We start from the raw sequence: 23,784 nt of genomic DNA on the forward strand, positions 1-23,784 counted from the left end.
ACCTTCCGTGCGTGAGTCAAGCGTCTTGACCACTACACCACGGAGGCCGCCATTCCCATATTCCGCATATTCCCTTCTCAAAAATGTTTTCCCTCTCTGTTGAAATAAATTTTAATCTAAAACAGTGTCTTAAGTATAATACACATAGAGGCAATAAATCAAGTCTTTATGTCAAGTAGTATTTTGCCCTAATACATCACGATTCATGTAAATTTTGAGCTTTGTTAGTGATTGTTCAAATTCAAACAGAACATCGTCACGAATCTTGACGTCTCAAAAGGAAAATATCACTTTTTTTACATTTTTAATGTAATAAAAGTCTTTAAAATACAGTCAAGTAAAAAAAAAATTGTCACTTATTAGTAGCATTAAAAATATTTTCAAATTTGTAATTTTGAATTCCCGGAAAAACGGTCATTCCATTGGCCACGCCCCTAATAGGTCACGATTCATGTTTATTTGTTCCTGACCATTCAAATTTGTTTAGAACATTGTCACGAATCTTGACCTCACAACTATCAAGGCCAAACATGTCGTGTTTTTTTAGTGGCGTAAAAAAAAACTAATTAAAATATGAAAACATTTTTCCACAATATCAATATTGATTTTGAAAATACAATTAATTATTCTAAATCCATTTAATATATTTTTATCGGTATTCGTAGTATGTGATATTTCCCTATTAAAATGTTTCTTTTTCACTAAAAAAATAAAACAATATTAATTAGTAAATGCCTAGATATCCAGATTCCTTTTTAAAAAATGTTCTCCATCCCACAAAATACATATGATTAATGGTTATACCTCAAAAGAGTTGACTCAAAAGGTTTTTTCTAATCAATGTGAACATGTTTATAAAACAAGAAATAAACATGAAGTAAGACTACCATTTTGTTTTATAGAAGTTTTCTTTTTAAGTGTACGTATATTGTTTAGAAATGTTAATAATTAGTATATGTTTTAATAATAATTAGATATAAGTTAATATTAGGACATTCACTTATTATGTTTGTACTATTTTAAGACAAAAATAAAAAAAAATATTCTTTAAACACGCGTTACATATGCAAATCTTACAGCCAAATTTTCCAACAGCACTGCTGGTTTTATTCTATCAAATTCACAATGAATGAATAATCCGTTCCCCATAAACAATGACAATGTTTGTTTACAGAAACAATGCCAAATGTTCTTATCCTAAATACTTGTTTTCGCTGAATCTGGAACGCAGAAAAACAAACAATACCGTGCAGTTTTATTTTTCAATTAATGTCAACAGCACCATTACAATAATAATAATCTGTTTCTTGTTTTCACATTTGCCAATACCGTTTTGAGTTAGTGTGTTTATTTTTGCAAACGCTCGCCGCCTGTTGTATCGGGGCTTCGAACCAGAACGACTTATCAATGTTTTTTTATTTAGAGATTTGTTTTCCCTGAAACATGAATAAGCTTAACACTTTTGAATACAGAATAGAATAGAACAGAATTTGAATATATAAATAGATACCTTTCATAAAATTTATATTTGAAGCAATAACTTTATGGTTATTCATTATAATAAAATAAACTTTGTTTTTTAACCACTTATTTATTATTTTTTCTACCTACCAGTTTCAAAACGACACAAGCTTCTTTATCGACGTTTAACTAATGAATTATATTTTATTTTATTTTATCAATGTTCACTAAATATTACATATGGAGCTAATAAACTTATTTATTTATTTTTATTTCACGTTTTACATTACACTTTTGTTTGGGCTCACTGGGCACAACCCTTGTCGAGAAATTCATTTACTTGATCTAATAAATACTTTTGGTGTCTGAAAAATATACATAAAATAATACATATTCATACTTAAATCCACACAGTAAAAATAATAGCAAAAAAAAGAAGAAAAAAAACAAAATAATATTATTAGTACAGCTCACACATTTAACTACTGCGCAGACATTAAGTCAAGTAACATTAATCAAGTCTTTTGGTCTTGTAAGGATAGGAAGCGTAATGTACGATCTTTAAAACTAGACAGGAGTGGAAGTATTGCTTATTTGGTTATTTATCAATTTTTTAATTTCTAAGATTTTCAAGTTGTCTTTATTGAAATTATGATTGATTATTTTAGATGATTTTGTCGGCCTCGTGGTGTAATGGTCAGCGCGTTTGTCTACTATGCAAGAGGTCTCGGGTTCGATTCCCGACATGGTTGATATGAAATATTTATTTAAAAGGGTGTTTTCACACTAGAATATTTCATAGTCGCTGGACTGGTACCTGAAGCGTACTGATCACCTTACCTTCATGTAACAAAATTGATCGAGATATGCTGCGATTGGTGTCGATCCAGTGCCCTGTGCTCCATTAGGTGAGAAAGGGAATAATGATGATGATTTCAGATGATTATTTAGGAACCTTAAGTTGTTCTTTTACTCTAATATTAAAGTTTCTTTTAGTTTTTCCAATGTCGATTGAATTGCAAATCATTACAAGACAAAAAGATTTGATTTATTAGCTTCATATGTAATATTGAGTACACATTGAAAAAAAAAAAGATAGAATTCATTAGTTAATTATCCCTTGATAAATAACCTTGTTAAGCTTTAAAACCAGTCGGTAGAGGCAATTTAAATTTTACAAATTTATTTTATTATAATAAATAACCACCAAGTTAGTGCTTCAAATATACATTTTATGAAATGTACCTCTTCACATATTTCATCTGTATTAATTTTAAAGATGCTGACAATGTTTTTACTGAATATATAATATCTTGTAATTGTAATTCAGATCTGGAAGATCATATTTTAAAAGAGATAATTAGGAGTGTATGCACACCTCAAAATTATTTTTAATTTATAATAAATTATCGTTTTAACAGCGTGATGGACTCGCAATGGGTTCTCCAATATCACCTATCTTAACCAATGTATTTTTAAACAATCTTGTCAGAATTACTAAACTCTAATTATCCTCTTGTAAAATCTTGCATATTTAAATGGTTTGGGTATGTGGATGACGTGTTTTGTATCTTTGTAGGTGCTGACAGATAATTAGATTCCTTCCATACCCATATTAACTCATTCACTGCGGTGTTCACAGATGTCTGTGAGCTCCTATGACAGCACTACTACGCAATGCTCACAGCATATGTGAGTAATTTATTAAAAAGGCTCGAAGCTTAAGTATTCATCAAGTATACATTCTATATATTCATGGTCAATAACAAAATAAGTGTATAAACTAATAAATAAAATGTGTAAAATAAGTATTTAATCTAATAAATAAAATATGTTAATTTTGAACGAGGGGAAAAGGTTAATATGTTTTATAAAAAAATGCTCAATTTACTTTGGAAAAAAAATCATATTTGTATATCGTACGCCCGAAGACGGCAGATAAAACTAAGCGCTTTTATGGATTTTTTTTATGATTCCCAGAAGAAAAATTTTAACAAAATAGCTCAACAATAGAGACACGCTAATGGTCAAACCATTATATACTATGAAATAATTGCATGGGGTGGAGCCAGCAAAAGTGCTATGCGTACCTTAGAAATAGCACAAAAGTATGTACTCAAGGCTCTGCTCGGGGTTCCTATCAGAACACCCACAACGGAGGTGTTTGAACGAGTAGGTGTTCTGGACGTCAGGCAACTGTACGCTAGGGCACTTCTCGTTCACACACATAAAAATGGTGGGAGTAAATATAATACAATCTATGAAACAAGATTAAAAAAGAGACAACTATTCGTGCCACCTAAAATAACAGCATCGTTTGGTCAGAGGAGTCACATGTACCTTGGTCCCAAAATTTACAACAATCTAGCTCTTGATTTAAAATTTAATACAAATAAACAGAAATCCAATTTATTTTTCAAAAACTGGCTTCTGGATTTGGGTCCCGAGAACTGCCTCGAGATGGTCACCCCACCAAAACAGTAGTCTATTTGAACTCGGAATTATTGTTGCATGTCTGCTATTTATATTTTATGTTTACATCTGTGTTATTTATTGTATTATATTTATTTATTTTTTATATACTAGAAAATAATATAAAAATAATGTAAATGAATGCCTCGACACGGGTTATGCCCAGTGAGGTGTTCATATAGAAAAGAAAAAAAAAGTTTTGTGTGAAATATATAAATATAAAAAACATCCTTTAGCCTATAGTGTATAAAATAATGCCATAATCCAGGAAGAAAATACGGGAATATGTTGTATAAAGAAAAGTCAGACCCCGTTTCCTCTTAATCTCTTAGTACTATATACTATAAACATACATTAGATAAAATAAAACGAACTGCTAAAAATAATGGGTTTAAAGGCGAACTAATAGAAAAAATGTTTAAAAAAGGAAATTATAATGTTAAATAAATACTTTGGTACTGAGCACATAATAATAGTGTTGATAAAAAATCTTGGCACTGCCCTAGTAATTAAAAAATCACTAAACTAATAGCGTCACATATTCAACCCCTTTATTATACAAATAATCATAATTTAGGAAAAATAAATAAGGATAATTAAAAATCTAAAATAGACATTTTAATTAAAAGTGGCATAGTTATACCATGTGGAGGTTGTAGCCATAAGTACATTGGCCAAACTGCGAAAAATTTGAACAAATGAACACCGTCAAACGTTTACATCAAATCCTTTATTAGAATTTGTCAATCACGTAATGGAATCCAACCATTCCTTTAGTTTATATGAAACCAAACTTCTTCATTCTATAACAATTAAAGGCCAAATAAAGAAAAGCTTAAAAAATCTAGAAATATTAAAAAAAACAGTGTGGAGAAAACATTAATTTATAATATTATATTTATTTATAATGGAAATCATACAATCTTTTCAACAAACTTCTGAATCATAACCGTGAATGTGTTAACTACATTTTCAACTTTCCATGTGTTAATTTTGGTTTTTAAAAATGTTAATATTGTTATTTCTCCTTAGTGCTGATGCATATATATCCTAATTAATCTTCTGAACGCATCCTGCAGTCTTGTCCCTTTCCCCCTCTCTACGATTACCGAATGGAGCTTCTCGCTACTATCCGTGGCCCTGTTATAGGTCCGGTCGGATATACGGATCTGGTGACTTCCAAAAATAATTTCAACGCTTTAAAAAGTTTTGTAATCATTTCGGCGAATTGATCATGTCCGGTCAATTCCCAGTCTGTAAAAAATTCACTTCCCTCTTTTCTCAATCCAATGAAGTGCATATCGTGTGCCTCTGGATTACCTTCTTTCACCACGAACGAGCTCCTTCAGGCAGTTTCAATTTTTCTTATGTATGTGGGCACCGCCGAGGAGACTTATGTCCTCAGGTGCGGTGTGCGCCATGTGGTGGGCAAGCTTTTTATGTGTTAAAATATATATTTTGTTTCTTTAATGAAGGAAAAATGGGAATGGAATTGAGGTAGAGCGGGGTTCGAACCTCTGACCTCTGATCTGTCAGTCCGCGACACGAGTCACAGGACCACAACTCAATTCATTCATATGAATAAAACTGTAATCATTTGGCACAGTAACAGGAAACATGGAAAAAACGTCATTACTATACAGATTAATTTTATCACCCAACGATTATTAATCTATTAAAAATTTGGATGTAAAGATTTTCATATCAGGTGATCTCAATGCATATGCAATAGCAATGATAATTATTAATATGTTTAATTGTGTTATTTCATTAGCATGTGAAATGCCATCACTATGCTAAATTGCTAATTTCACAGAGCTGATGTCTTTCCATTCTGCAGTATTTCTATTTTATAAACAAAACAAAAAACCGACCATCATGTCAAATGGATAGTGGTTTTTGCGAGGGATTCAATATTATGACGAGAAGTAATTTGGCCTGAGTTTGATAGGGATCATGTTAGGATCTGTGTTAGAATTTTGCCAGTAGTGTCTTCATAATTTGATGTTCCTCTGTGATTTGGTATAGATACGTATTGTTTTTCTTCTGTTGCTTGAGAGCATGTTGTATAGGGCCAATTATTCTAATGTTTCCTATATGCATTTGGGTTTTGTGTCGTTGTTTGATTTGTTTGTATTCCTACATTCTTCTTCCTTTCCGAGGCGGTCTCAATTCAAAACTAACCCTGTATTCCTTCTCTGTCATATTGGGAAATTATAAAAAGGTGATTGTGCTGACCACGTGTATTTGATTGATCACAAATCGACAATACTGATGTGAGGGGTACAATGAAAGCTTTTAAAGTTTCTTTGTTTTGTTATTTTCGCGTTTTGATTGGAAAGAAATATTAAATTTTCGCTTAATTAGTTTTTAAAAAATTGATCGTGATATGCGAAAGTGAAGCAAGACACAAGTCTTTATGAACAGTTTCGGGAAAGGGGTGGATGCTTTCTTCCTTTGCTCGCTCCCTCTACATTTGTACATCGTCTCATGGACGCCCTATGATTATTCGGACTTTTGACACTTCCATCTTCTTCCATTTTCTACATCTACGTTGGGCTTATCCAGAGACCAATATACGTATAATGAGTTAGAAACTAGCTTAAATATTTTTTTATTTTTTTTAAACGCCTTGTAGGCTTTTACATGTTTTACATATATTTATATATAAAGAACAGACATATATTTTACACAAAAGTAGCAAAAAATTGAAATGAAGGAATAAGAAAATATAAATATACACAAAAACTAATCTTACATATAGTACATACATACATATATTCCAGTAGAGAGAACAGAAGTACATTTTTTCCCATCGGTTATATTAAAAGAATCTTAAAATTAGAAGAATGTAGAAAGATAATAATTAAGAATACAGATATAAATTAGTAAAAAGTATACAATATAAAACAACATAGTATTATTTAAGTATTTAAATTTGGAGATAATAAATTGATACACTGCCTTTTAAAATTCAAAAGTGTTGTATTAAATATATCCATATCATTTGCGTATTCGTTTGCAAACACATGAATTCTCTTTATAGGCAAGTGTGTACTATAGTGTACATTTATATAGAAGAGTTTATTAAATCGAGTAATCCGGCCGGGCACTCGCAAGTTAATTAGTTTTAACAGTTCGGAACAGTTAAATATTGAATTTAATATTTTAAATAAAAATAACAAATCATTTAATTTTCTTCTAGTTTCTAATGTGTGTAAATTCAAATATTTATATAAGTATGTATAATTAATGTGTTCAACTGGAATACCTAATTTAAGATTAACGAAACATAAAAATTTATAAACAAATTACAACAGGAATGGAGAATACCTTAAATAAGGGAATATGGAAGTCAAGGCATTTACAGGGCTTATGACCTGTCATTGGCTGGTTTAAGTGGCCACTTTACACATTTTTTTTTTTATTTTTTTATTTTCTTTTATTCAGGAAACATACAGTACAGTTACAAAGTTTAATATTTTACACAATTGGACTTAATTCTAATGGACCAGTGAAGTTTCCATATTAAAAAGCAATTAAATCTAATGTTAATTATGAAAGTATAAAAAAGAGAAGGAAAAAGAAAACATAAATGAAAGTTGTTTAAAAATTTAAATTTAAGTGAAAAAAAAATATATTTTAAGGTTTGTAGTTTGTAGTGAGTATTTACAAATGGAAATAATATTAAAAATGAAGAAAACTTGTAAGAGTAATTAAGAATTAAGAATGGAAATAAAGAATGAAAAACATACTCAGATGTAAAAATAAAATAAAATAGTAATAACATTTTTTTTTAAAAAAGGAAAAACATAAACACATATTTATTTTAAGGGATTCAAAGAAACGATGAGAAGAATCTTTAAGTGAAATATAAGTGAAATATAAGTGTAATATAAGTGCAATGTGTAACATTCACCATTTGGCCTGAACATCCATATTTCTTCAATTCTACCATTTGTTGATTTTAGTGAAGCTAATTTTTCAAAACAATTTAAGATTTTCAAACTATCATTAATAGATTTCCGAAACTTCTAGATGTAGGTTCTGCAGTGCAGATGAGGAAACACCTATACACATTCTATGTGAATGTCATGCTTTACATCATAAAAGGACCCTCATCCTCGGGGGACCACTGGTTAAACCTGAGGATGTTAAAGAGCTCGCCCCTTACCTAATAGCCCGATACTTTACGGATCTGGACTTGGAGGAGGAGATTTAGCAAAATGTAAACTCTCGCCTTCCACACAGCAGCCAGGCTCTTTATAGACCTGAGCTTGGAGGCCGAGAACTATTCACGGGGACCCGTCACAATAGATCTTCACAGGTTGCAGTGAAGTCAGCAGCTTGCATGGCACTGACTCCCACCACTAAGAATAAGAATAATAAGAATCATTAATAGATATGTATCTGATAAAAGTCGGCCTCGTGGTGTAATAGTCAGCGCGTTTGCCTACCAAGGAAGAGGTCTCGGGTTCAATTCCCGACACAATTGATATGAAACATTGATTTAAAAGGGTGTTTTCACACCAGAATATTTCATTGCCCTGAACTGGTACATGAAGCGTAAGACTGATCATCTAATCTTCATGAAACAAAAAAAAATTCAAGATACGCTGCGATTGGTGTACGAATGCAGTACGGAAAGGGAATGATGATGATGATAAAAAGAATAGGGTATGTGGAGTCTAGGCATTTACAGGATCAGTCATTGGTTGGTTTATATGGTCACTTTACGCACTACGTAACATTCCCCATTCTGCCCAATTTTGTGACTGCAGAATTTGTGGGAATACAAACACAAGTTTGTATCAAAGAGTATTATTATTGTTTTTTTTTTATTACAAATTATTGCTATTGTGAATGAACTAAAAATTCACAATGCTAATGCTAATTTTCCATCACTAATGTGCAGATACTGCCAAGTTCATTGTGCCCAGTGCAGATGTGTGCGCGTATCACACAAACACACTAGTCATCAATGTGTATATAAATACACATACATACTACCATGGGGAGACTTACTCACACGTGAGATTCGTTTAGTTTGTCTCTGTGCATTGAGAGGATAGGCAACTCTTGGGAACCCACTTGGATTTATTCAGCCGATCACAATATACAGGTTCGTATCTTAACTAAACTGTTGAAATAATAACTCGACCATTATTTTAATCGAAGTGTTTATTTATTTCTTTAATTTCACTAAATCAAAAAATATTAAATTCATGCAACTAAATCTCACTTAGAAAATATAGTCTTAATTTTTTTTTCTTACTTGAGGCTAATTTCAATGTTTAATGTTAAATAATATGTGCATTTTTGTTAAAATTAATAAGATAAAACAACTTATTTTGTCTATTTTGACAAAAACGCAACAGTGACGAAGTTCGGTGGTTTTAATTATTTTATTTATTTGATAATAGACGATCGAACTAAGCCAAATTTTTTTTATCGCAGCGTATCTTGAATTTTTTTGTTTCATAAAGATAAGATGATCAGTCTTACGCTTCAGGTACCAGTTCAGGGACAACGAAATATTCTGGTGTGAAAACACCATTGTAAATCAATGTTTCATATCAACTATTATCAGCGTTGTGATTTTTTTAAGTTTTGTAAATTTGAATTTACTCCACGTGTGATGTCACAAGTTCTCTCTGGTGAGTTCTGCTGATTGGTGAATTGGCTTCCTGTAAATGAGAAATTTATCGCAACATTGATTCACAAGAACTCGTGATGTCATTCAAAGTAGTTTATTCCTATTAAAACCATTTTTGTTAATTTTTTCATACATTTTTGAGAAACTTCACAGTGTAATGAGATAGTTCAGTGGTTTTTTTATTTTTTTTTGTTTGTTAACAGACTATTAAACTAAGGCAAAAATTTTACTTTTATTTTTATATATCGTATGATTTTTTAAAGTTTTGTATTTCAGAAATAACTGTTACTTCAGAGATTCCTTTCCGCTGATTCTCATTCAGTTCTTCCCATTGGTCCAAATAAATAGTTGCGTTCTTATGATTTACCCAAACATTTAATTTTGAAGGCCGTTTTCAACGAGTTGTAAATAACTCACTATTAAAAAATGGTAATCAAGTTAGGGTAGAGTGGGATTCGAACCACGGACCTTTGATCCGTGAGTCCGAGACACTAGCCACAGGACCACAACCCGACTCGTTCGTTTAAAGAAAAGTCAGACCGCATTTTCTCCTGATTATCGATACTTGATTTATTTATTATAAAAATTTTAATTGTTCTCCAAACTGAGAATTGATGAGAAAATTTTTAATGGATAGGTGCGAAGGTTTTCACGGTCACTGTTATCAAAATGTTTCTTTTTTGGGTGATACCGCGCGTGTTGGATTTGTTTCAGTACCGAATGATACTGTGTCACACAGTTTACCCTGAAGATGGCTCCTGCAATGGTAGCCAAAACGTCAGAACAAATCCAACACACAAGGTATCACCCAAAAAAAGAAACATATTAAATATTTAGTGGATTTACCAAGTTTTCAAAAAAAAATTCAATAATTGAATTACGTTTTTTAAAAGCTACCCTTTCCCTTTTTTCTTGTTTTTTTATGTTTTTTGTTTTATTGCTTTTCACTTATCTATAAAATCTGGCAAAGGAAATGTGTTTTTACTCTGCTGAATGGACAGCATTATTGCTTTTCGTATATTTAACAATGCATTTGTTTTGATTTTCTTATCACAATTTGGTGTGAGTAGGTTAATCACATTCGGGAATTCAATATTCTTTATCTTTAGTAAATTTTGCAGTGCAAAAATTCATTATGTTCCGAATATTGTCATGTTCTATTATCTATGAACATAAACGTCTAATGGCATTTATTCAAAAAACAACATTTACATATGTGCATCTCGTGCTTTATTCTGATTAATAATGCAGTTCTACGTGTGAAAAAGAACCAACCCTGGACGGCCGTTTTTACTCCATGGCTACTCTCAGGTAAAAGTTCTGACTAAGGAAATCGAGTGGAGATAAGGCTGTCTTGTTGTGTGGTCGATGCGACATATTGGTTATTATACTTCTATGCAAACAGCACACTAAATTTGGTGAACGTGCATTTGCAGCCCCAGAATGCTCTCCCAGCAGAAGTGCGAAACTGTGAGAGTAAAGTGATGTTTCGAAAAAATCTTAAAACCCACTTGTTCTCTAAATCATTTGAATGAATCCCTAGCGTATGATAACAAAGTAAATTGTTTTATTTAATTTATAAATTCAGCCAATAAAAAAAGTCAGCCCATCTCAAGCGTCTCACCTTGATGGAGTTACATCGGGCGCTCGGTAGATTTAATATAGCTCTCTATTGTAGCGACGACGCCAATGGTTGTTTTCTCTCACAGGGCCATAGACAACTCTGAGAATTTTTCTTTCGTTGGTTCCCTCAATATTCTTTGTCATAACCCAGGTTTCGGCGACAGTGGAAGACCCAGTGGGAGTTTACCTCCAAATGTAAGGGAACTCTCTATAAAGATATCCAAGGAGCATACCAAGCTCTCCTTGGTTCCACACAAAAAAAATGTCTAAGAGGTTAATCTCAAACATTAGTAGACTACGAATCGGCCACTATTGCACTAATAGCCACCTTTTCAAAATGGATATTGTAGGAAGTCCATGGTGTGAATGTGGTTTGGACCATGAGACTCCAGACCATATATTCTTTGGCTGTTCAATAAGGGACAAACATAATATGTACTCCTCCTTAAAAAAATATCCTTACCCTATTAACATAGCATCACTCCTCTCCATCCTTGATCCTGAAATTATCCACCATATAGGAAGCTTCCTCTCAAAAAATATGATTAATTTTTTGTTTTTTTTTTTTAAAATGTTTTTTGATTTTTATTCCTTTAAATAAATTTTACTCTTGGCAGAAATCATCCTTCTTAGGATGGATTGCCTTAATTTAAAAAAAAAAAAAAAAACCCAGGTTTCGGGGGCATGTGTCAGGATTGGTCTATTTTTTCATACTCTTTTGGACCTTAATTGTTTCTGAATTGACATTTGGTTTATAGTGAGTAAATAAATATACTTTTTTCATTTTTAGGTCTGGGACATCCATGGGAAGCCTTCATTAGAATACACCATTCACACGATAGCTTCTGTTGGACACGTCAAGTGGAGACCACAAAGAAAGTTAGTCTATTATTTTCACTATCTCATTTTGTTTTAATTTGTTTATCTTAATCGTGCCATGTTCAAACTAAAAGATGCTTGACTTCGAGGCCACCGTCAGGCTGGAGAAATTAAGATTCAACCTAAACCCACGGAAGAATTTCCTGAGCGATAGGCTTGTTGATGTTTGGAATAAGTTGCCACAATAGCTCGTCTCAGCGTCTCAATAACTTAAAAAGCTAAAATACGCCAACAGCTAACTTTCATTAAAATAGATTCCTCATATCGACTTTAAGCTGCTTCCTTAAGATTAAAATATTGTGATCTTAAATAAGTTCTCTCTGTTTTTTTTGTGAAAATTAACGCTTTATTTAAAAAAAATAGTAAAGAACATGTCATTGAAAACATTGTCCGTCGCTAAAACTACTTTCCCCCATCTTTCTGACAGCATATGAATACCATCTCGAAAGAACTTCTCATCTTTTTTTGGTATTTTAATAAGAATGGAAGTGTTGGCAACCAGGCCATGAGTCATGGATTGGAACAAATGGCAATCGGAAGGACCAATGTCATGAATGGATTTATGAATGTAGAAGCAAGTCTAATTGCAAAGACAGAGTTGTGTGGCTTTCTAAACTTTCTGCCTACCACCACAGGGATCTTGTCTTCTTGATCTACTGTGCAATCGCGATGGGAATCTTTCTCTTCGGGGAGGGTTACCTTTCGTTTTTATCCTTCAATCCGTCGGCGCTTATAATCTTCTCGGGTTATCCCTGATCACTGAACTATGCAGTTTTTATCAGGTCATGGTAAATGCAAGGAATTTTTTTTTTATATTGTTGATTCCCCTTTGTGCTGCTGCAGAAATCCTAATCAATCTTCTGAACACATCCTGTGGTCAGGTCCCTTTCCCCCTCTCTATGGTTACCTAATGGAGATTCTCGCTACTATCCGTGACCCTATTTTAAGTTCTGTCGGGTATACAAAACTGGTGGCTTTAAAAAAAAAATTTAAGGCTTTTAAATAGTTTTGTAGTCATTTCGGCGAATTGATCGTGTCCAATCAATTTGATCCCAGTCAGTGAAGAATTCACTTCTCTCTTTTTCTTGATTCAATGAAGTGCATATTATGTACTTCTGGATTACCTTCTTTCAGCAGATGCTAAGGCTACCAGATTACAGAGAAATTCTTCGGGTAGCTTTTCTTGTTCGGCAATGAGCAATTTTTCTGTGTATGTAGACACCGCCAAAGTGGCTTATGTCCTCAAATGCAGTGTGCGGTATGTGGTAGGCAAGCTTACAAAGAAAACGCCATGAGAGTAGAAAAACTTTACTAAGAACTTAGGCGACCATTCTTAAATAAATCCTGTTGTGATGTTACCATTTGTTTCTTTAGATACCACATAGCTAGCTGTGCTCTAGTGTTGGACTCTAGTATAAACGTTTGGGACATCAGGAGACCGTATATACCATTCGCCACATTCAGCGAACACAAGGATGTCACCACCGCTGTAGCCTGGAAGGGAGATCCTGATATATTCCTCTCCACAAGCCGGGTAACATTTATATCTGTTATTTTATGCACATTATAGATATTTTTTAATTTATATTACCAATTTACATATTCAGGTAAACGTCGTTTTACGCTGGAATTTCGTTCCGAGAGACACCGGCGTAAAAAAAATTGGCATAAAATGAACATCAAAATGAATGGTTCCGTGTCAAAATTCTAAGGACAATCTAACATGTTTTTTTAAATACATATCCTATATATATACTAAATAAATTATAAATGTATTTCATAAATACAGTTTAAATTTGTTAACAAAATAAATAACTACCCCTTTATATAAATAATGAATTTTTATAATAAATACTAACTCACCAGTTCGTCAGTACTAAATTAAATTCTCACACTTTTTTCAAAAAAAACATCCAATTTCATTTGTTTTGATTGTTGCTTCTATCACTACTTCTAAACTACAAATATTTTTATGCTCTTTTAATTTTAATAATAATAAAATAAAAAATATAATTATACCTTTTTATTTTTCTTAAAAACAAAACGAAAACTAACTCGGAAACAATTTCACAGACGCAATAGGCCACTCGGGTACACGGCAATAGAATAAAACAACGTGTAAAAGTGTGTCTGCTATTAGAATCGCGGCGCCTACTGTCGTCTGGTGTCGGCCGAACCGGGGGAATCCACGCCGGCACCAACCGGCGTAATTGTAAAACGGCGTAAATCGAGCCGGCGCATAACGACATTTACGTGTACAGTAAAACTCCAACTATCCAGATTAATGAGTGTCAGATTTTATTGCTTTAGAAATAAAACAGCGCACTGGAATCACATTGAAAACTTACTTAAACATGTCCAGCAATGTGAATTGCGCAATCAAATTTAAATTAAAAATTTCTGATAACGATCTGGATATTTGGCAATCCGGATGTATGGAGTTCTGATAAATGGAGCTCTACTGTATTTATTCAGTCAATTAAAAGTATGGGAACTAGTGAAGCTGTAATATGGTGTCAAAAGATATATGACAGTTGACAGCTAAAATAAAACAGTATTTTATGAAAAAATATATGAATTTCACAGAAAACTCAAAATTAAACACTACCATGACAATGATGATTTAAATAAATATTATTAATAGCATTTTAGCTGAGGTATTCCCGGTACTCCTCTCAGGAACTTATGGATATTTTTCCACTTAGGCTCGAAAAGGTTCAAATTGTGTTACATAAATATAATGCATAATTTAAATTAAAAAATTATTGTAAAATGTCAATTATTAATAAATTCAATAAAAACATTTATTTTTTAAATGTGTTCATACGTAAATACGGGCATCTCTGAAATTAGTGGGTAAATTATTCCATAATTGAGCAGCTACTACTGTGAAAGAGGAGGCAAAAAAATTACAGCGATGAATGGGTATTAAAAGGGTTCTCTCATTACTAGAACGAAGAGATAGCCCATGCCGTGATAGAGGTTGGAAGAGATTCGTTTTCTACTAAAAAATGTATCTGTAAAATAATTATTTACATTTTATTATGGCAGTCAAATTACAGGCAAAAAATATTAATTATTTAGCCCCTTTTTGCTGTAATGTTTTTTTTTGTTGTTGATCAGGATTGCACCTTGTATCGCCACATGTTCAAGGACGCAACACACCCCGCCATGTCGGCAAACCCTCAAGGCATCAGTCTCAGTGTCAAGGGAGATGTGGTATACACGTGTCGTCAGAGCACTCCGTCTTCTCTCGGGGACAAGATTCAGGGCTTGATCAAGTGAGTATCCACCACTATGCCTTTGATTAGTGATGAACTAGTGTGTCAAGAATTGGCACCTGCATCGTTCGTCGTCGTGGACATTATCACGACCTTCATTAAATCACTTATCACATGTTCTCCATGTACATCATAGGTCTGTTATTGAATGTGGACTGCTTTAATGTACTTTGCATTAAGGAAAAGAATTACAGACCTTATCTCACAAGTGGCGGGATTTTTATTTTATTCAGCATTTTAAACAAGCACCACGAAGCGTGCACAACACTCAGCTAAATCATAATGGTGTCAACTCCTTCACAATAGGTCAGGGTAAGTACCACACATGTGCAAAGCTGCGACGACAAGAAATACAAACGGATCTTACTTTCTTGAAATACCTCTTATTATAATATTATTTAACTTAATATCTATACCTCAGAGGCAGACGGATGCAAATCCAAATGTCAAATGTTCAACCAAAGCCTAAAGAACCTACTTTCTCGAAGTGATTTCTAACAATTTATGGCATTCATTTGTATTTTCAGTATCTTAATACATTGGTTCTTTCATTATAAGACTTTCATTTCTTCAAAATGAATGGACATGATCATAAACTAGATACGAAAATCAAAATGTCATTTCATCAAATTCTGGATTTGCATTCGTCTGCCTCTGAGGTACCGATATTTATATGACAAAAGCACTCCCTCCAAATACCCGAAAACCGTTTTAAAGACTGCGTGTCCTATCGGTTTCGCTCATATTAAAAAGAAATGTTTCTTTGTCAATAAACGAGAATTGTTCTTTAAAATTTTCCATTTCATAAGCCGCAATTTTAATTTAATCTAACTACTGCTTTCATTGCGCCTTTCACTTTATTTATTTACATACATAAGTTTATTGTACATTATTTGAGGCATAAGTCCCAACTCCATGGGACTAAAAGTCCGGTGTTGAGATGAGATGAGCTTGGCAAATGGTATAAAAGGCTTATGTTGGGTATTGTCATTCTTCCTTTTAACCATATTGCAAACACGAATGGTAGCAAATTCAAAAGTATTCTTATTGAATAAATTTGATACCGTCTATTTAGATTATTGTCATCATTATCAATACAAGTTGAAATGCACTGCCCGTGATTTTGGTCACGAGCCCCCTGTGTTAACGATCGACTCGCGTTTCAGTCGACGCCAGCCGACCCCGCAGTCCGAAGCGGAGACCTTCCACCTCGCGCGCAGCGTCATGCGGCGCTGGGCCGGGCAGCCGCGGAGGAGCTTCCTGACTTGCGCGCGCCAGTACGCCCTCTCGGGGCGCTGCCTCGCCGCGCTGTGCGACCACAACGCGCAGGTGGCGAGAGACGTGGGCAAAGTGCAGGTAGGGAAGGATTCACATTTCAACATTTTGTTTTATTTATTGAATTAGCATTTACTTTGTGGAATAACATTTCATAACTGAGAGGATGTTTTCGATACGAATTTCGAAAATTTGCGATGTATACGGGGCCGATACTCTTTCTGTTCGTGCTGCACAACAGTAGTTTGAGCGATTTCGTTCTGGCGTAGTGGAGGAGAATAATGCCCCACGCTCTGGCAGGCCTGTCACCGAAAATGTCGATAAAATCATGGAAAATATCGAGATAGACCGTCATGTTAGTGGTCGTAGCAACGCCCAGAAGCTAAATATCGATCATAAAACCATTTTGAACCATTTGCAGAATGCTGGATTTAAAAAAAAGGTGATTTTGACGGCCATTCAACAAGCCAACAAGTGAAATTCAATTTCTGGTCGCATTAAATATTCCCCTTGAATTTCGCAGGTCAGTCTGGTGTGGTGCATAATCAAGACCCTGTACGCGTCGAAGGCCTCGTCCCCCGGGCAGGAGGCGGGGGGCGCGGCCTGGCGCGGGCCCGACGAGGCCGGGGGCTGCGGCCCGGCGGGCGGGCCTGCGGGAGGGGGCGCGGCGGGGGCCGACGCGGGCTCCGAGGGGGCGCCGCCCTCCAGCGACCAGCGCAGCCTGCGCAGCGAGTACATGCTGAACAACAACCCTTACAGGTGACGGTGGTGAAATGCACTCAGTATTATTTTTACGGGAGCTTCAGAGGACTTGCACGTTTGTAAGTTATGATTTCACAAAACTGATTATCTTGATCATAGTAAATGACAAAATCTGACAGAAACAAAGGTGCATCTCTTACTTATCGTAAGATAAGTTTTGAAAGACAGTGCCTCTTTGTAATTAATTGTTTTTTTTCTAGTACTGTGGACGACGACACAGAAGTCGAGGATGGTTCGGAACATCAGTTCAACAATAATGGAGTACTCGGCTTCCCAACACACAATATTCACATACCTAAGGGACCTCCTACGGCTCTAGATGAAAATGGTATTATTATTTTTATTGTTATGGATAACTTAATAGCTCCATTTTCGTAATATAATACCTCAAGGGGGCTTTACATAGTGATTCTATAGATAAATAAATTTAATTGAAACAACAGCCTGGTCCATGAAGTATAGAAGTATAGAAATTGAAAAAATAAGATTTTCAGGCGTTGCCTAGTATGTAGGTGAAATAATTCAATTACACGAATCTCACCCGCATAAATAAAGGTTTCAGCTCTTTAACTTCACAAACATCAACAGATGAAAGAATTGAACGAATATAGATGAAAGAATATGGGCAGAATGGTGAATGTTACACAGTGTATAAAGTGGCCACTTAAACCAGCCATTGACAGGTCATAAGCCCGGTAGATGCCTAGACTTATATATTACCTTCTCTTAAATGTTCTTCATCTCTGTTGTAATAGTTTAATTGAAGCTTTTAAATTTGTAATTTAAATAAAACAATTTATTGAAACAGAAGGAAAACATTATTGAGAAAGGAATATGGAAGTCTAGGCATTTACAGCCCTGGCCTTTTTACACACTGTGTAACATTCATCATTCTGCCCATGTTTAAATATCCACATTTCCTCAACTCTTCCATCTGTTGACTTTTGTGAAGTAAAGAAGCTGAAACCTTTATCATGCGGGTGAGATTTATCCGGCTGAACCAAATCACCTACTAGGCAGCTAGGAGCTGAATAAATTTAGATATGAATAACTCCCTAGGGAGGAAACCAGCCAGTCTGCAAGCATTTCGACATTCTCAAACATTTTTGGATTAACTACCTGGTAAAAGAAGAAGCATAAAAATTGGAAAATGGTTTTCAGACTTTGCCTAGTAGGTTATTTGGTTCAGCCGGATGAATCTCACCCGCACAATAAAGGTTTCAGCTCCTTTGCTTCACAAAAGTCAACAGATGGAAGAGTTGAGGAAATGTAGATGTTTAAACATGGGCTGAATGGTAAATGTTACACAGTGTGTAAAGTGGCCACTTCAACCAGCCAATGACAGGTCATAAGCCCTGTAAATGCCTAGACTTCCATATTACCTTCTCAATAATGAACCCTGGACAGGTGTTTTCGATTGGCCGCTCTCAAGTAGATGTCCTAAATATCGGGTGGAGATAAATCCGCCTCATTTTGTAATGGTTGGTGTGTTCGCCTACCATTCTCGATGTCCTGGGTTCGATTCCCGGCAGATTGGACGTGTAATATCAGTTTTAAAGGTTATTCTTCATTCCAGCATTTTTATGGTATTTTCCAAGTTTATCAAGGAATATAGATAAAACAACACGAAATTGAACAACTGCCTTTCAGGTCGGCGCAAGTGGCTGACCGCGAGCCACGTGCACTACGTCGACACTTCCGCGCAGGACTGGACCCTACAGGGGGAGGCGTTCCCCCTGCGCGCGCCCCCCGCCCCCCTGGAGCCCCCCGGTCTGGAGCCCCACGCGCCCCCCGCGCCGCCCCCCGACTCCTCCTCCTCCTCCTCCCAGGGACTCAGCCACCAGAACAGCAGCAGTTCACTAGCCAGCGCCGGAGTCACGAGCCTGAGCACGCACACGACTACTTCCATGTCCACCCAGCAGCAACCCACTGTGACAACTGTGAGTATCCTTGAGATGATGTAACATAGAATTCATCAGCGCACCTTATTTTATTTTCCATTTATGTATTTAATTGGTTGTCGGCCTCGTGGCGTAATGGTCAGCGCATCTGTCTACCATGCAGAAGGTCTCGGGTTCGATTCCCGACACGGTTGATATGAAATATTTTTTAAAGGGGTGTTTTTAAACTAGAATATTTCATAGTCCTTAGACTGGTACCTGAAGCGTAAGATTGATCACCTTACCTTCATGTAACAAAAATGATCCAGATACCCTGCGATTGGTGTACCAATTCAGTGCCTATGCAGCGCCCTAGGTGCGGAAAGAAAGTGATGACGATGATGATTGTTAAATAGGTTTATGTACATTATAAAAAATATATTTATAGCTTAAGCCGCCTATCTAAGGTAGTCATTACGAACATTAATAAAAACAATCTCCGTTACACCTAAGTTGATCGATAGAAGAAAAATTTAAAAAATTAAACTTATTCAAAATTGTAAATTCAATATGGGATTACCCAAAACTGTTATCTCTCATCAACTTCGGGGTGCCTAGAAGAATTACTAGACAGGTACCACCGTTTCGTAGCAACAATTCACGGACAGTGTATACTTGAAATGCCGTATTAAATAGACTCCAGGAACTCGGGAATAGTTATTCCCACGTATCGGATATATTTAGTGTAGGATATTGTTCTTATAGATCAAACCAATTGAACGTTTTCAAAGATGGTGAATGGTAATTAATTACCATTGCCTTTAGCATAATTGTTATATGAAACAGTACTTTATGATTTTCTTGTTATATTTATCGTTTAAAATATTTTATTATTTAATTTGATTTTTACATTTATTTTTTATTGGTTTTGAACTTCTACTGAATGTGTTATATAAATTTTAGATTTAATTTTCGTTTCTAAATCCTGAGTATAAAGTAATGTATGTTTTTCTTTTTTTTTAATAATTAAATCAAATATATCATAAGTTTTATAAAAGGCAATTTTGTCGGATATGTTAATAAAATATAATAAAATACCACGGATCAATCGGAAAAAATACATAATCAAATAAATATAAATAGGTGGAAGACCAACCATCGTCAGTACTGACGGTGACATCCCTCCCCGTCCTGCCGACCTGGGACCCGACGCACATCGTAGTAGAAGCATTAAAGATGCACGCAGAGTTAGGAGATGTACAAACTTCTGCCAGTGTCCTGTTAGCACTGGGAGATTTAAGGTTGGTTCTTGTTTTTCTTCTAATGTAAATGTAAATAATCGCATGTATTTGTGGGGTTCATAGTCCATAATCAATGACACGCACATGCTAAAACATTTCACCTGAAATAGTGTGATGACCGAAGAAAGCAATGTCATCATTTTCTATAGAATCCAATACAGCATATAATGCAACTCTAACAGTATTGCACATAAAATCGGGTGCATCGCTCTGCAGTACATTAACATCGTCCCTACCATGAAGAAATGAACTACAAAGGAACATGGCCTATGAAGAGACCACAGGGTGTGGTGAAACGTCGATTTTACTTAGGTATAATTAGTCCGATGCACAGTTTTCTTTTTCACACAATATTGGGGTAGCATTTGCGAGAAAGTTATCGAAAAGTAATGTACAAATGCCTTTTCATCCCCTATCCTCTTGAGGAGGAAAAAGGAGACGTTTTTTTATGCAATGAGGAAGTTCGGTGGTTTCTTTTATATTTTTTAATAGACTATTAAACTAAGCCAATAAACTATTTTTTCAATTTTTATATATCGTATAATCAGCACTATGATTTTTTTAAGTTTTGTATTTCTGAAATAACTCCGCGTTTGACGTCAGAGATTTTCTTCCGCTTATTCCCCATTAGTTCTGCTCATTAGTCGTCTTGACGGTCTTCCATAACTCTCTTATCATCAGTTGATTCATATGAACTAGTGACATTGTTCAAAGTATACTTTTTATAATTTTTTCCTGCATTTCCAAGAAACTTTGCCGTACAATTTAATGGTCCAATTTTTACCGCGCGCAAGAAAACTTTTATTGTATCCTCATTATTGCATCTTATATCAAAAAATAATATTTTGGTTTTCCATCATTTCTTTTTTACATTCCAGAAATAGTCTTAATGGTTATTTGGATGAAGTAACGCAAGAACAGTGGCTGATTGGGTACTTGGAACTCCTCGCCAGACACAAACTGTGGGATATATGCACACAGGTATACATCATATTATGCTATCTGTTTACATGTACATATTTCTACAACTGTGCGAGCTTCATTTATTTATTTAATAAACGCCCAGAGGGCTCTTACAATGTACAATTAAAAGTACATAAAATATTACAGAAAATAACAAAAATGAAATCATAACTATTACACTTAACTTGTAATTCATTCTAAAAAAAAGTAAAAGGAAATAAATTTAAGATGAATGGAGAAACACATTAAATAGGAAAGAATTGAGGGGATGGCCATTCGATAAATAGGATAGCTAATTTGATAGCAGCAGGAGTAGTGTGGAGCAAGTCCAACAGCTCAGCATAATTATTAGCTGTTCTGTGGATGCTCACTAGGGGAGGGAGAATGGTGGGCGAAGTTTGTCCTATCGTACTCACACTAGAACATGTGTCGGAGTCCGGTGGTCCTTGTGGGTACACGAAAGTTTATCAGGGACAGTAATTTTGGGCAATCTATTATGGTGCATTAGAGTGAGGTCAGCAATTGTCCTTCTGGTGGAGAAAATGGTAACCTCAACTCGGACATCAAAGTTTGGTAGAAAATTTCATTTATAGGTTTACCCTTTTTGAACTGTACGTAGCGTAAAAACTTCCGCTGAACTCTTTGCAAATTAAAAGAGTTGCAGTTCATAAACAGTTTGTCATCGCAAAATTATGCGCCAAAGAAGAAATTTTGATCAATTTTAATATTAAATGTGATGTAAAATAAATATCATTAAGGATATTATAATCTACTCTCTTCTTGCAAATGCAGGCAGTACAATAAGGTTTACTTCTCTGGATGGCAGGCTGGTGGCATGATCAGATAAACCAAAATCTTAAGTCTGGTCATGTCAAAAGCAGGCAGAACCGAAGGGCATGTATGAATGTGGAAGAAGCTAGAAATGAATGCCAGGATAGACGTGTATGGAGGTCCATTCTCTCTGCCTACCCCTGTGGAGAAATGGCGTGATGGTAGTAGTAGTATTAACACATTGCATGCTGTGAACAATTATAAAAAGTGAGGAATCTAGCACCATTATACATAATATATCTTATATGTGATCTATGTATGTATTTCCAGCCGTCTATCATTGTTGCATTATAAAATAAATAAATAATTCACTAGCCTTCGATGTTTAATAAGTTTTTATATTGATTTTTTTTCATTTGAGCATTTTAAGGTGATCAGTCATATTGTGTTAACTTGCTCATCCGGTTTTTTATTTTAAATTTGCTTAGGATTTTCAGCACATTGGCTAAATGGGTAATATAACATCTGTCTCATCGTAACCAGTACCAGATTGAGAGTTTTTATTTAGCCATGCATCGATTGTTCCTCAGGTTATCCAAGGTGCGTGGATTAGCAGCATCGCGCAACTAAACCAGCAGTCTACGGTGGTCCACACCAGCTGCGGGAAGTGCGGGAAGCAGCTGGCCAGGGCCGGCTGGCTGTGTGACAAATGCAACTCCGCTCTGCCCGCTCAGTGCTCCATCTGTCATCAGGTACACGACGATACATACCATGTGATCAAAATATTTATAGGCTACATATTTTCTAATATATTTTAATAAAATCACTTTGTTTTTATGTACCACTTACATTTTTATAATTTGACAACCAACTAGATCGATCAGGCATTTACAAGTTGATGTGCCATGACTGCAAGTAATTTTAAATAGGAAAAACATCACGTACTTTTAAAACTAGAGTTAAAGAACATATGAGATGTCTTAAAAAAAAAAATTCAGAGTTTGCTGATCATATCCTAACAAATAGTCACTCATTCAACTTTGAAGGTGGCATCGAAATTTTACATACAAACAAAAAAGGATATGCACTTGATTATTTTGAAATATTGAAGATTAGACAGGCTGTGAATAAAAATTTAAATATTATTAATAATCAAATAAATCTTAGTAATAATCCTATTTTAAATATGTTCCCTCTCCCTAAATACACACACAAACCCCCTCTCCTCTCTACTCCCATAGCCACGCCCACTCTACTCTCACTGTGAAAATTTTATATATGTTATGTCAGTTTGTAATTAACCCTGAAGAAGGCAGTGTTGCCGAAACTAGTTAGTTGTCAAATTATAAAAATATAAGTGGTATATAAAAATAAAGTGATTTTATTTTAATATATTAAATAATAATGTTCCACAAAGTAAGTGCTTCAAACACCAAAAATACATATTTTCTATCTGCTGC

General features: G+C 34.7%; 1 protein-coding gene across 1 annotated transcript in view; it reads left to right on the forward strand.

Moving 5' to 3' along the window:
- The window catches only part of Wdr24 (WD repeat domain 24), a 52,006-nt gene that overhangs the window by 23,644 nt on the left and 4,578 nt on the right, over positions 1-23,784 (forward strand). The window contains exons 6-15 of the mRNA XM_088226505.1: positions 12,003-12,091; positions 13,466-13,625; positions 15,215-15,372; positions 16,539-16,728; positions 17,171-17,406; positions 17,610-17,737; positions 19,060-19,349; positions 20,433-20,590; positions 21,469-21,571; positions 22,915-23,076. Coding sequence (XP_088082631.1) covers positions 12,003-12,091; positions 13,466-13,625; positions 15,215-15,372; positions 16,539-16,728; positions 17,171-17,406; positions 17,610-17,737; positions 19,060-19,349; positions 20,433-20,590; positions 21,469-21,571; positions 22,915-23,076 — 1,674 coding nt within the window. The remainder of the gene's footprint in view (positions 1-12,002; positions 12,092-13,465; positions 13,626-15,214; positions 15,373-16,538; positions 16,729-17,170; positions 17,407-17,609; positions 17,738-19,059; positions 19,350-20,432; positions 20,591-21,468; positions 21,572-22,914; positions 23,077-23,784) is intronic.

Source organism: Micrasema longulum, unplaced genomic scaffold, assembly GCF_059751315.1.
Source record: "Micrasema longulum isolate JH-2025_06_02 unplaced genomic scaffold, ASM5975131v1 h1tg000436l, whole genome shotgun sequence".
Taxonomy (NCBI): domain Eukaryota; kingdom Metazoa; phylum Arthropoda; class Insecta; order Trichoptera; family Brachycentridae; genus Micrasema; species Micrasema longulum.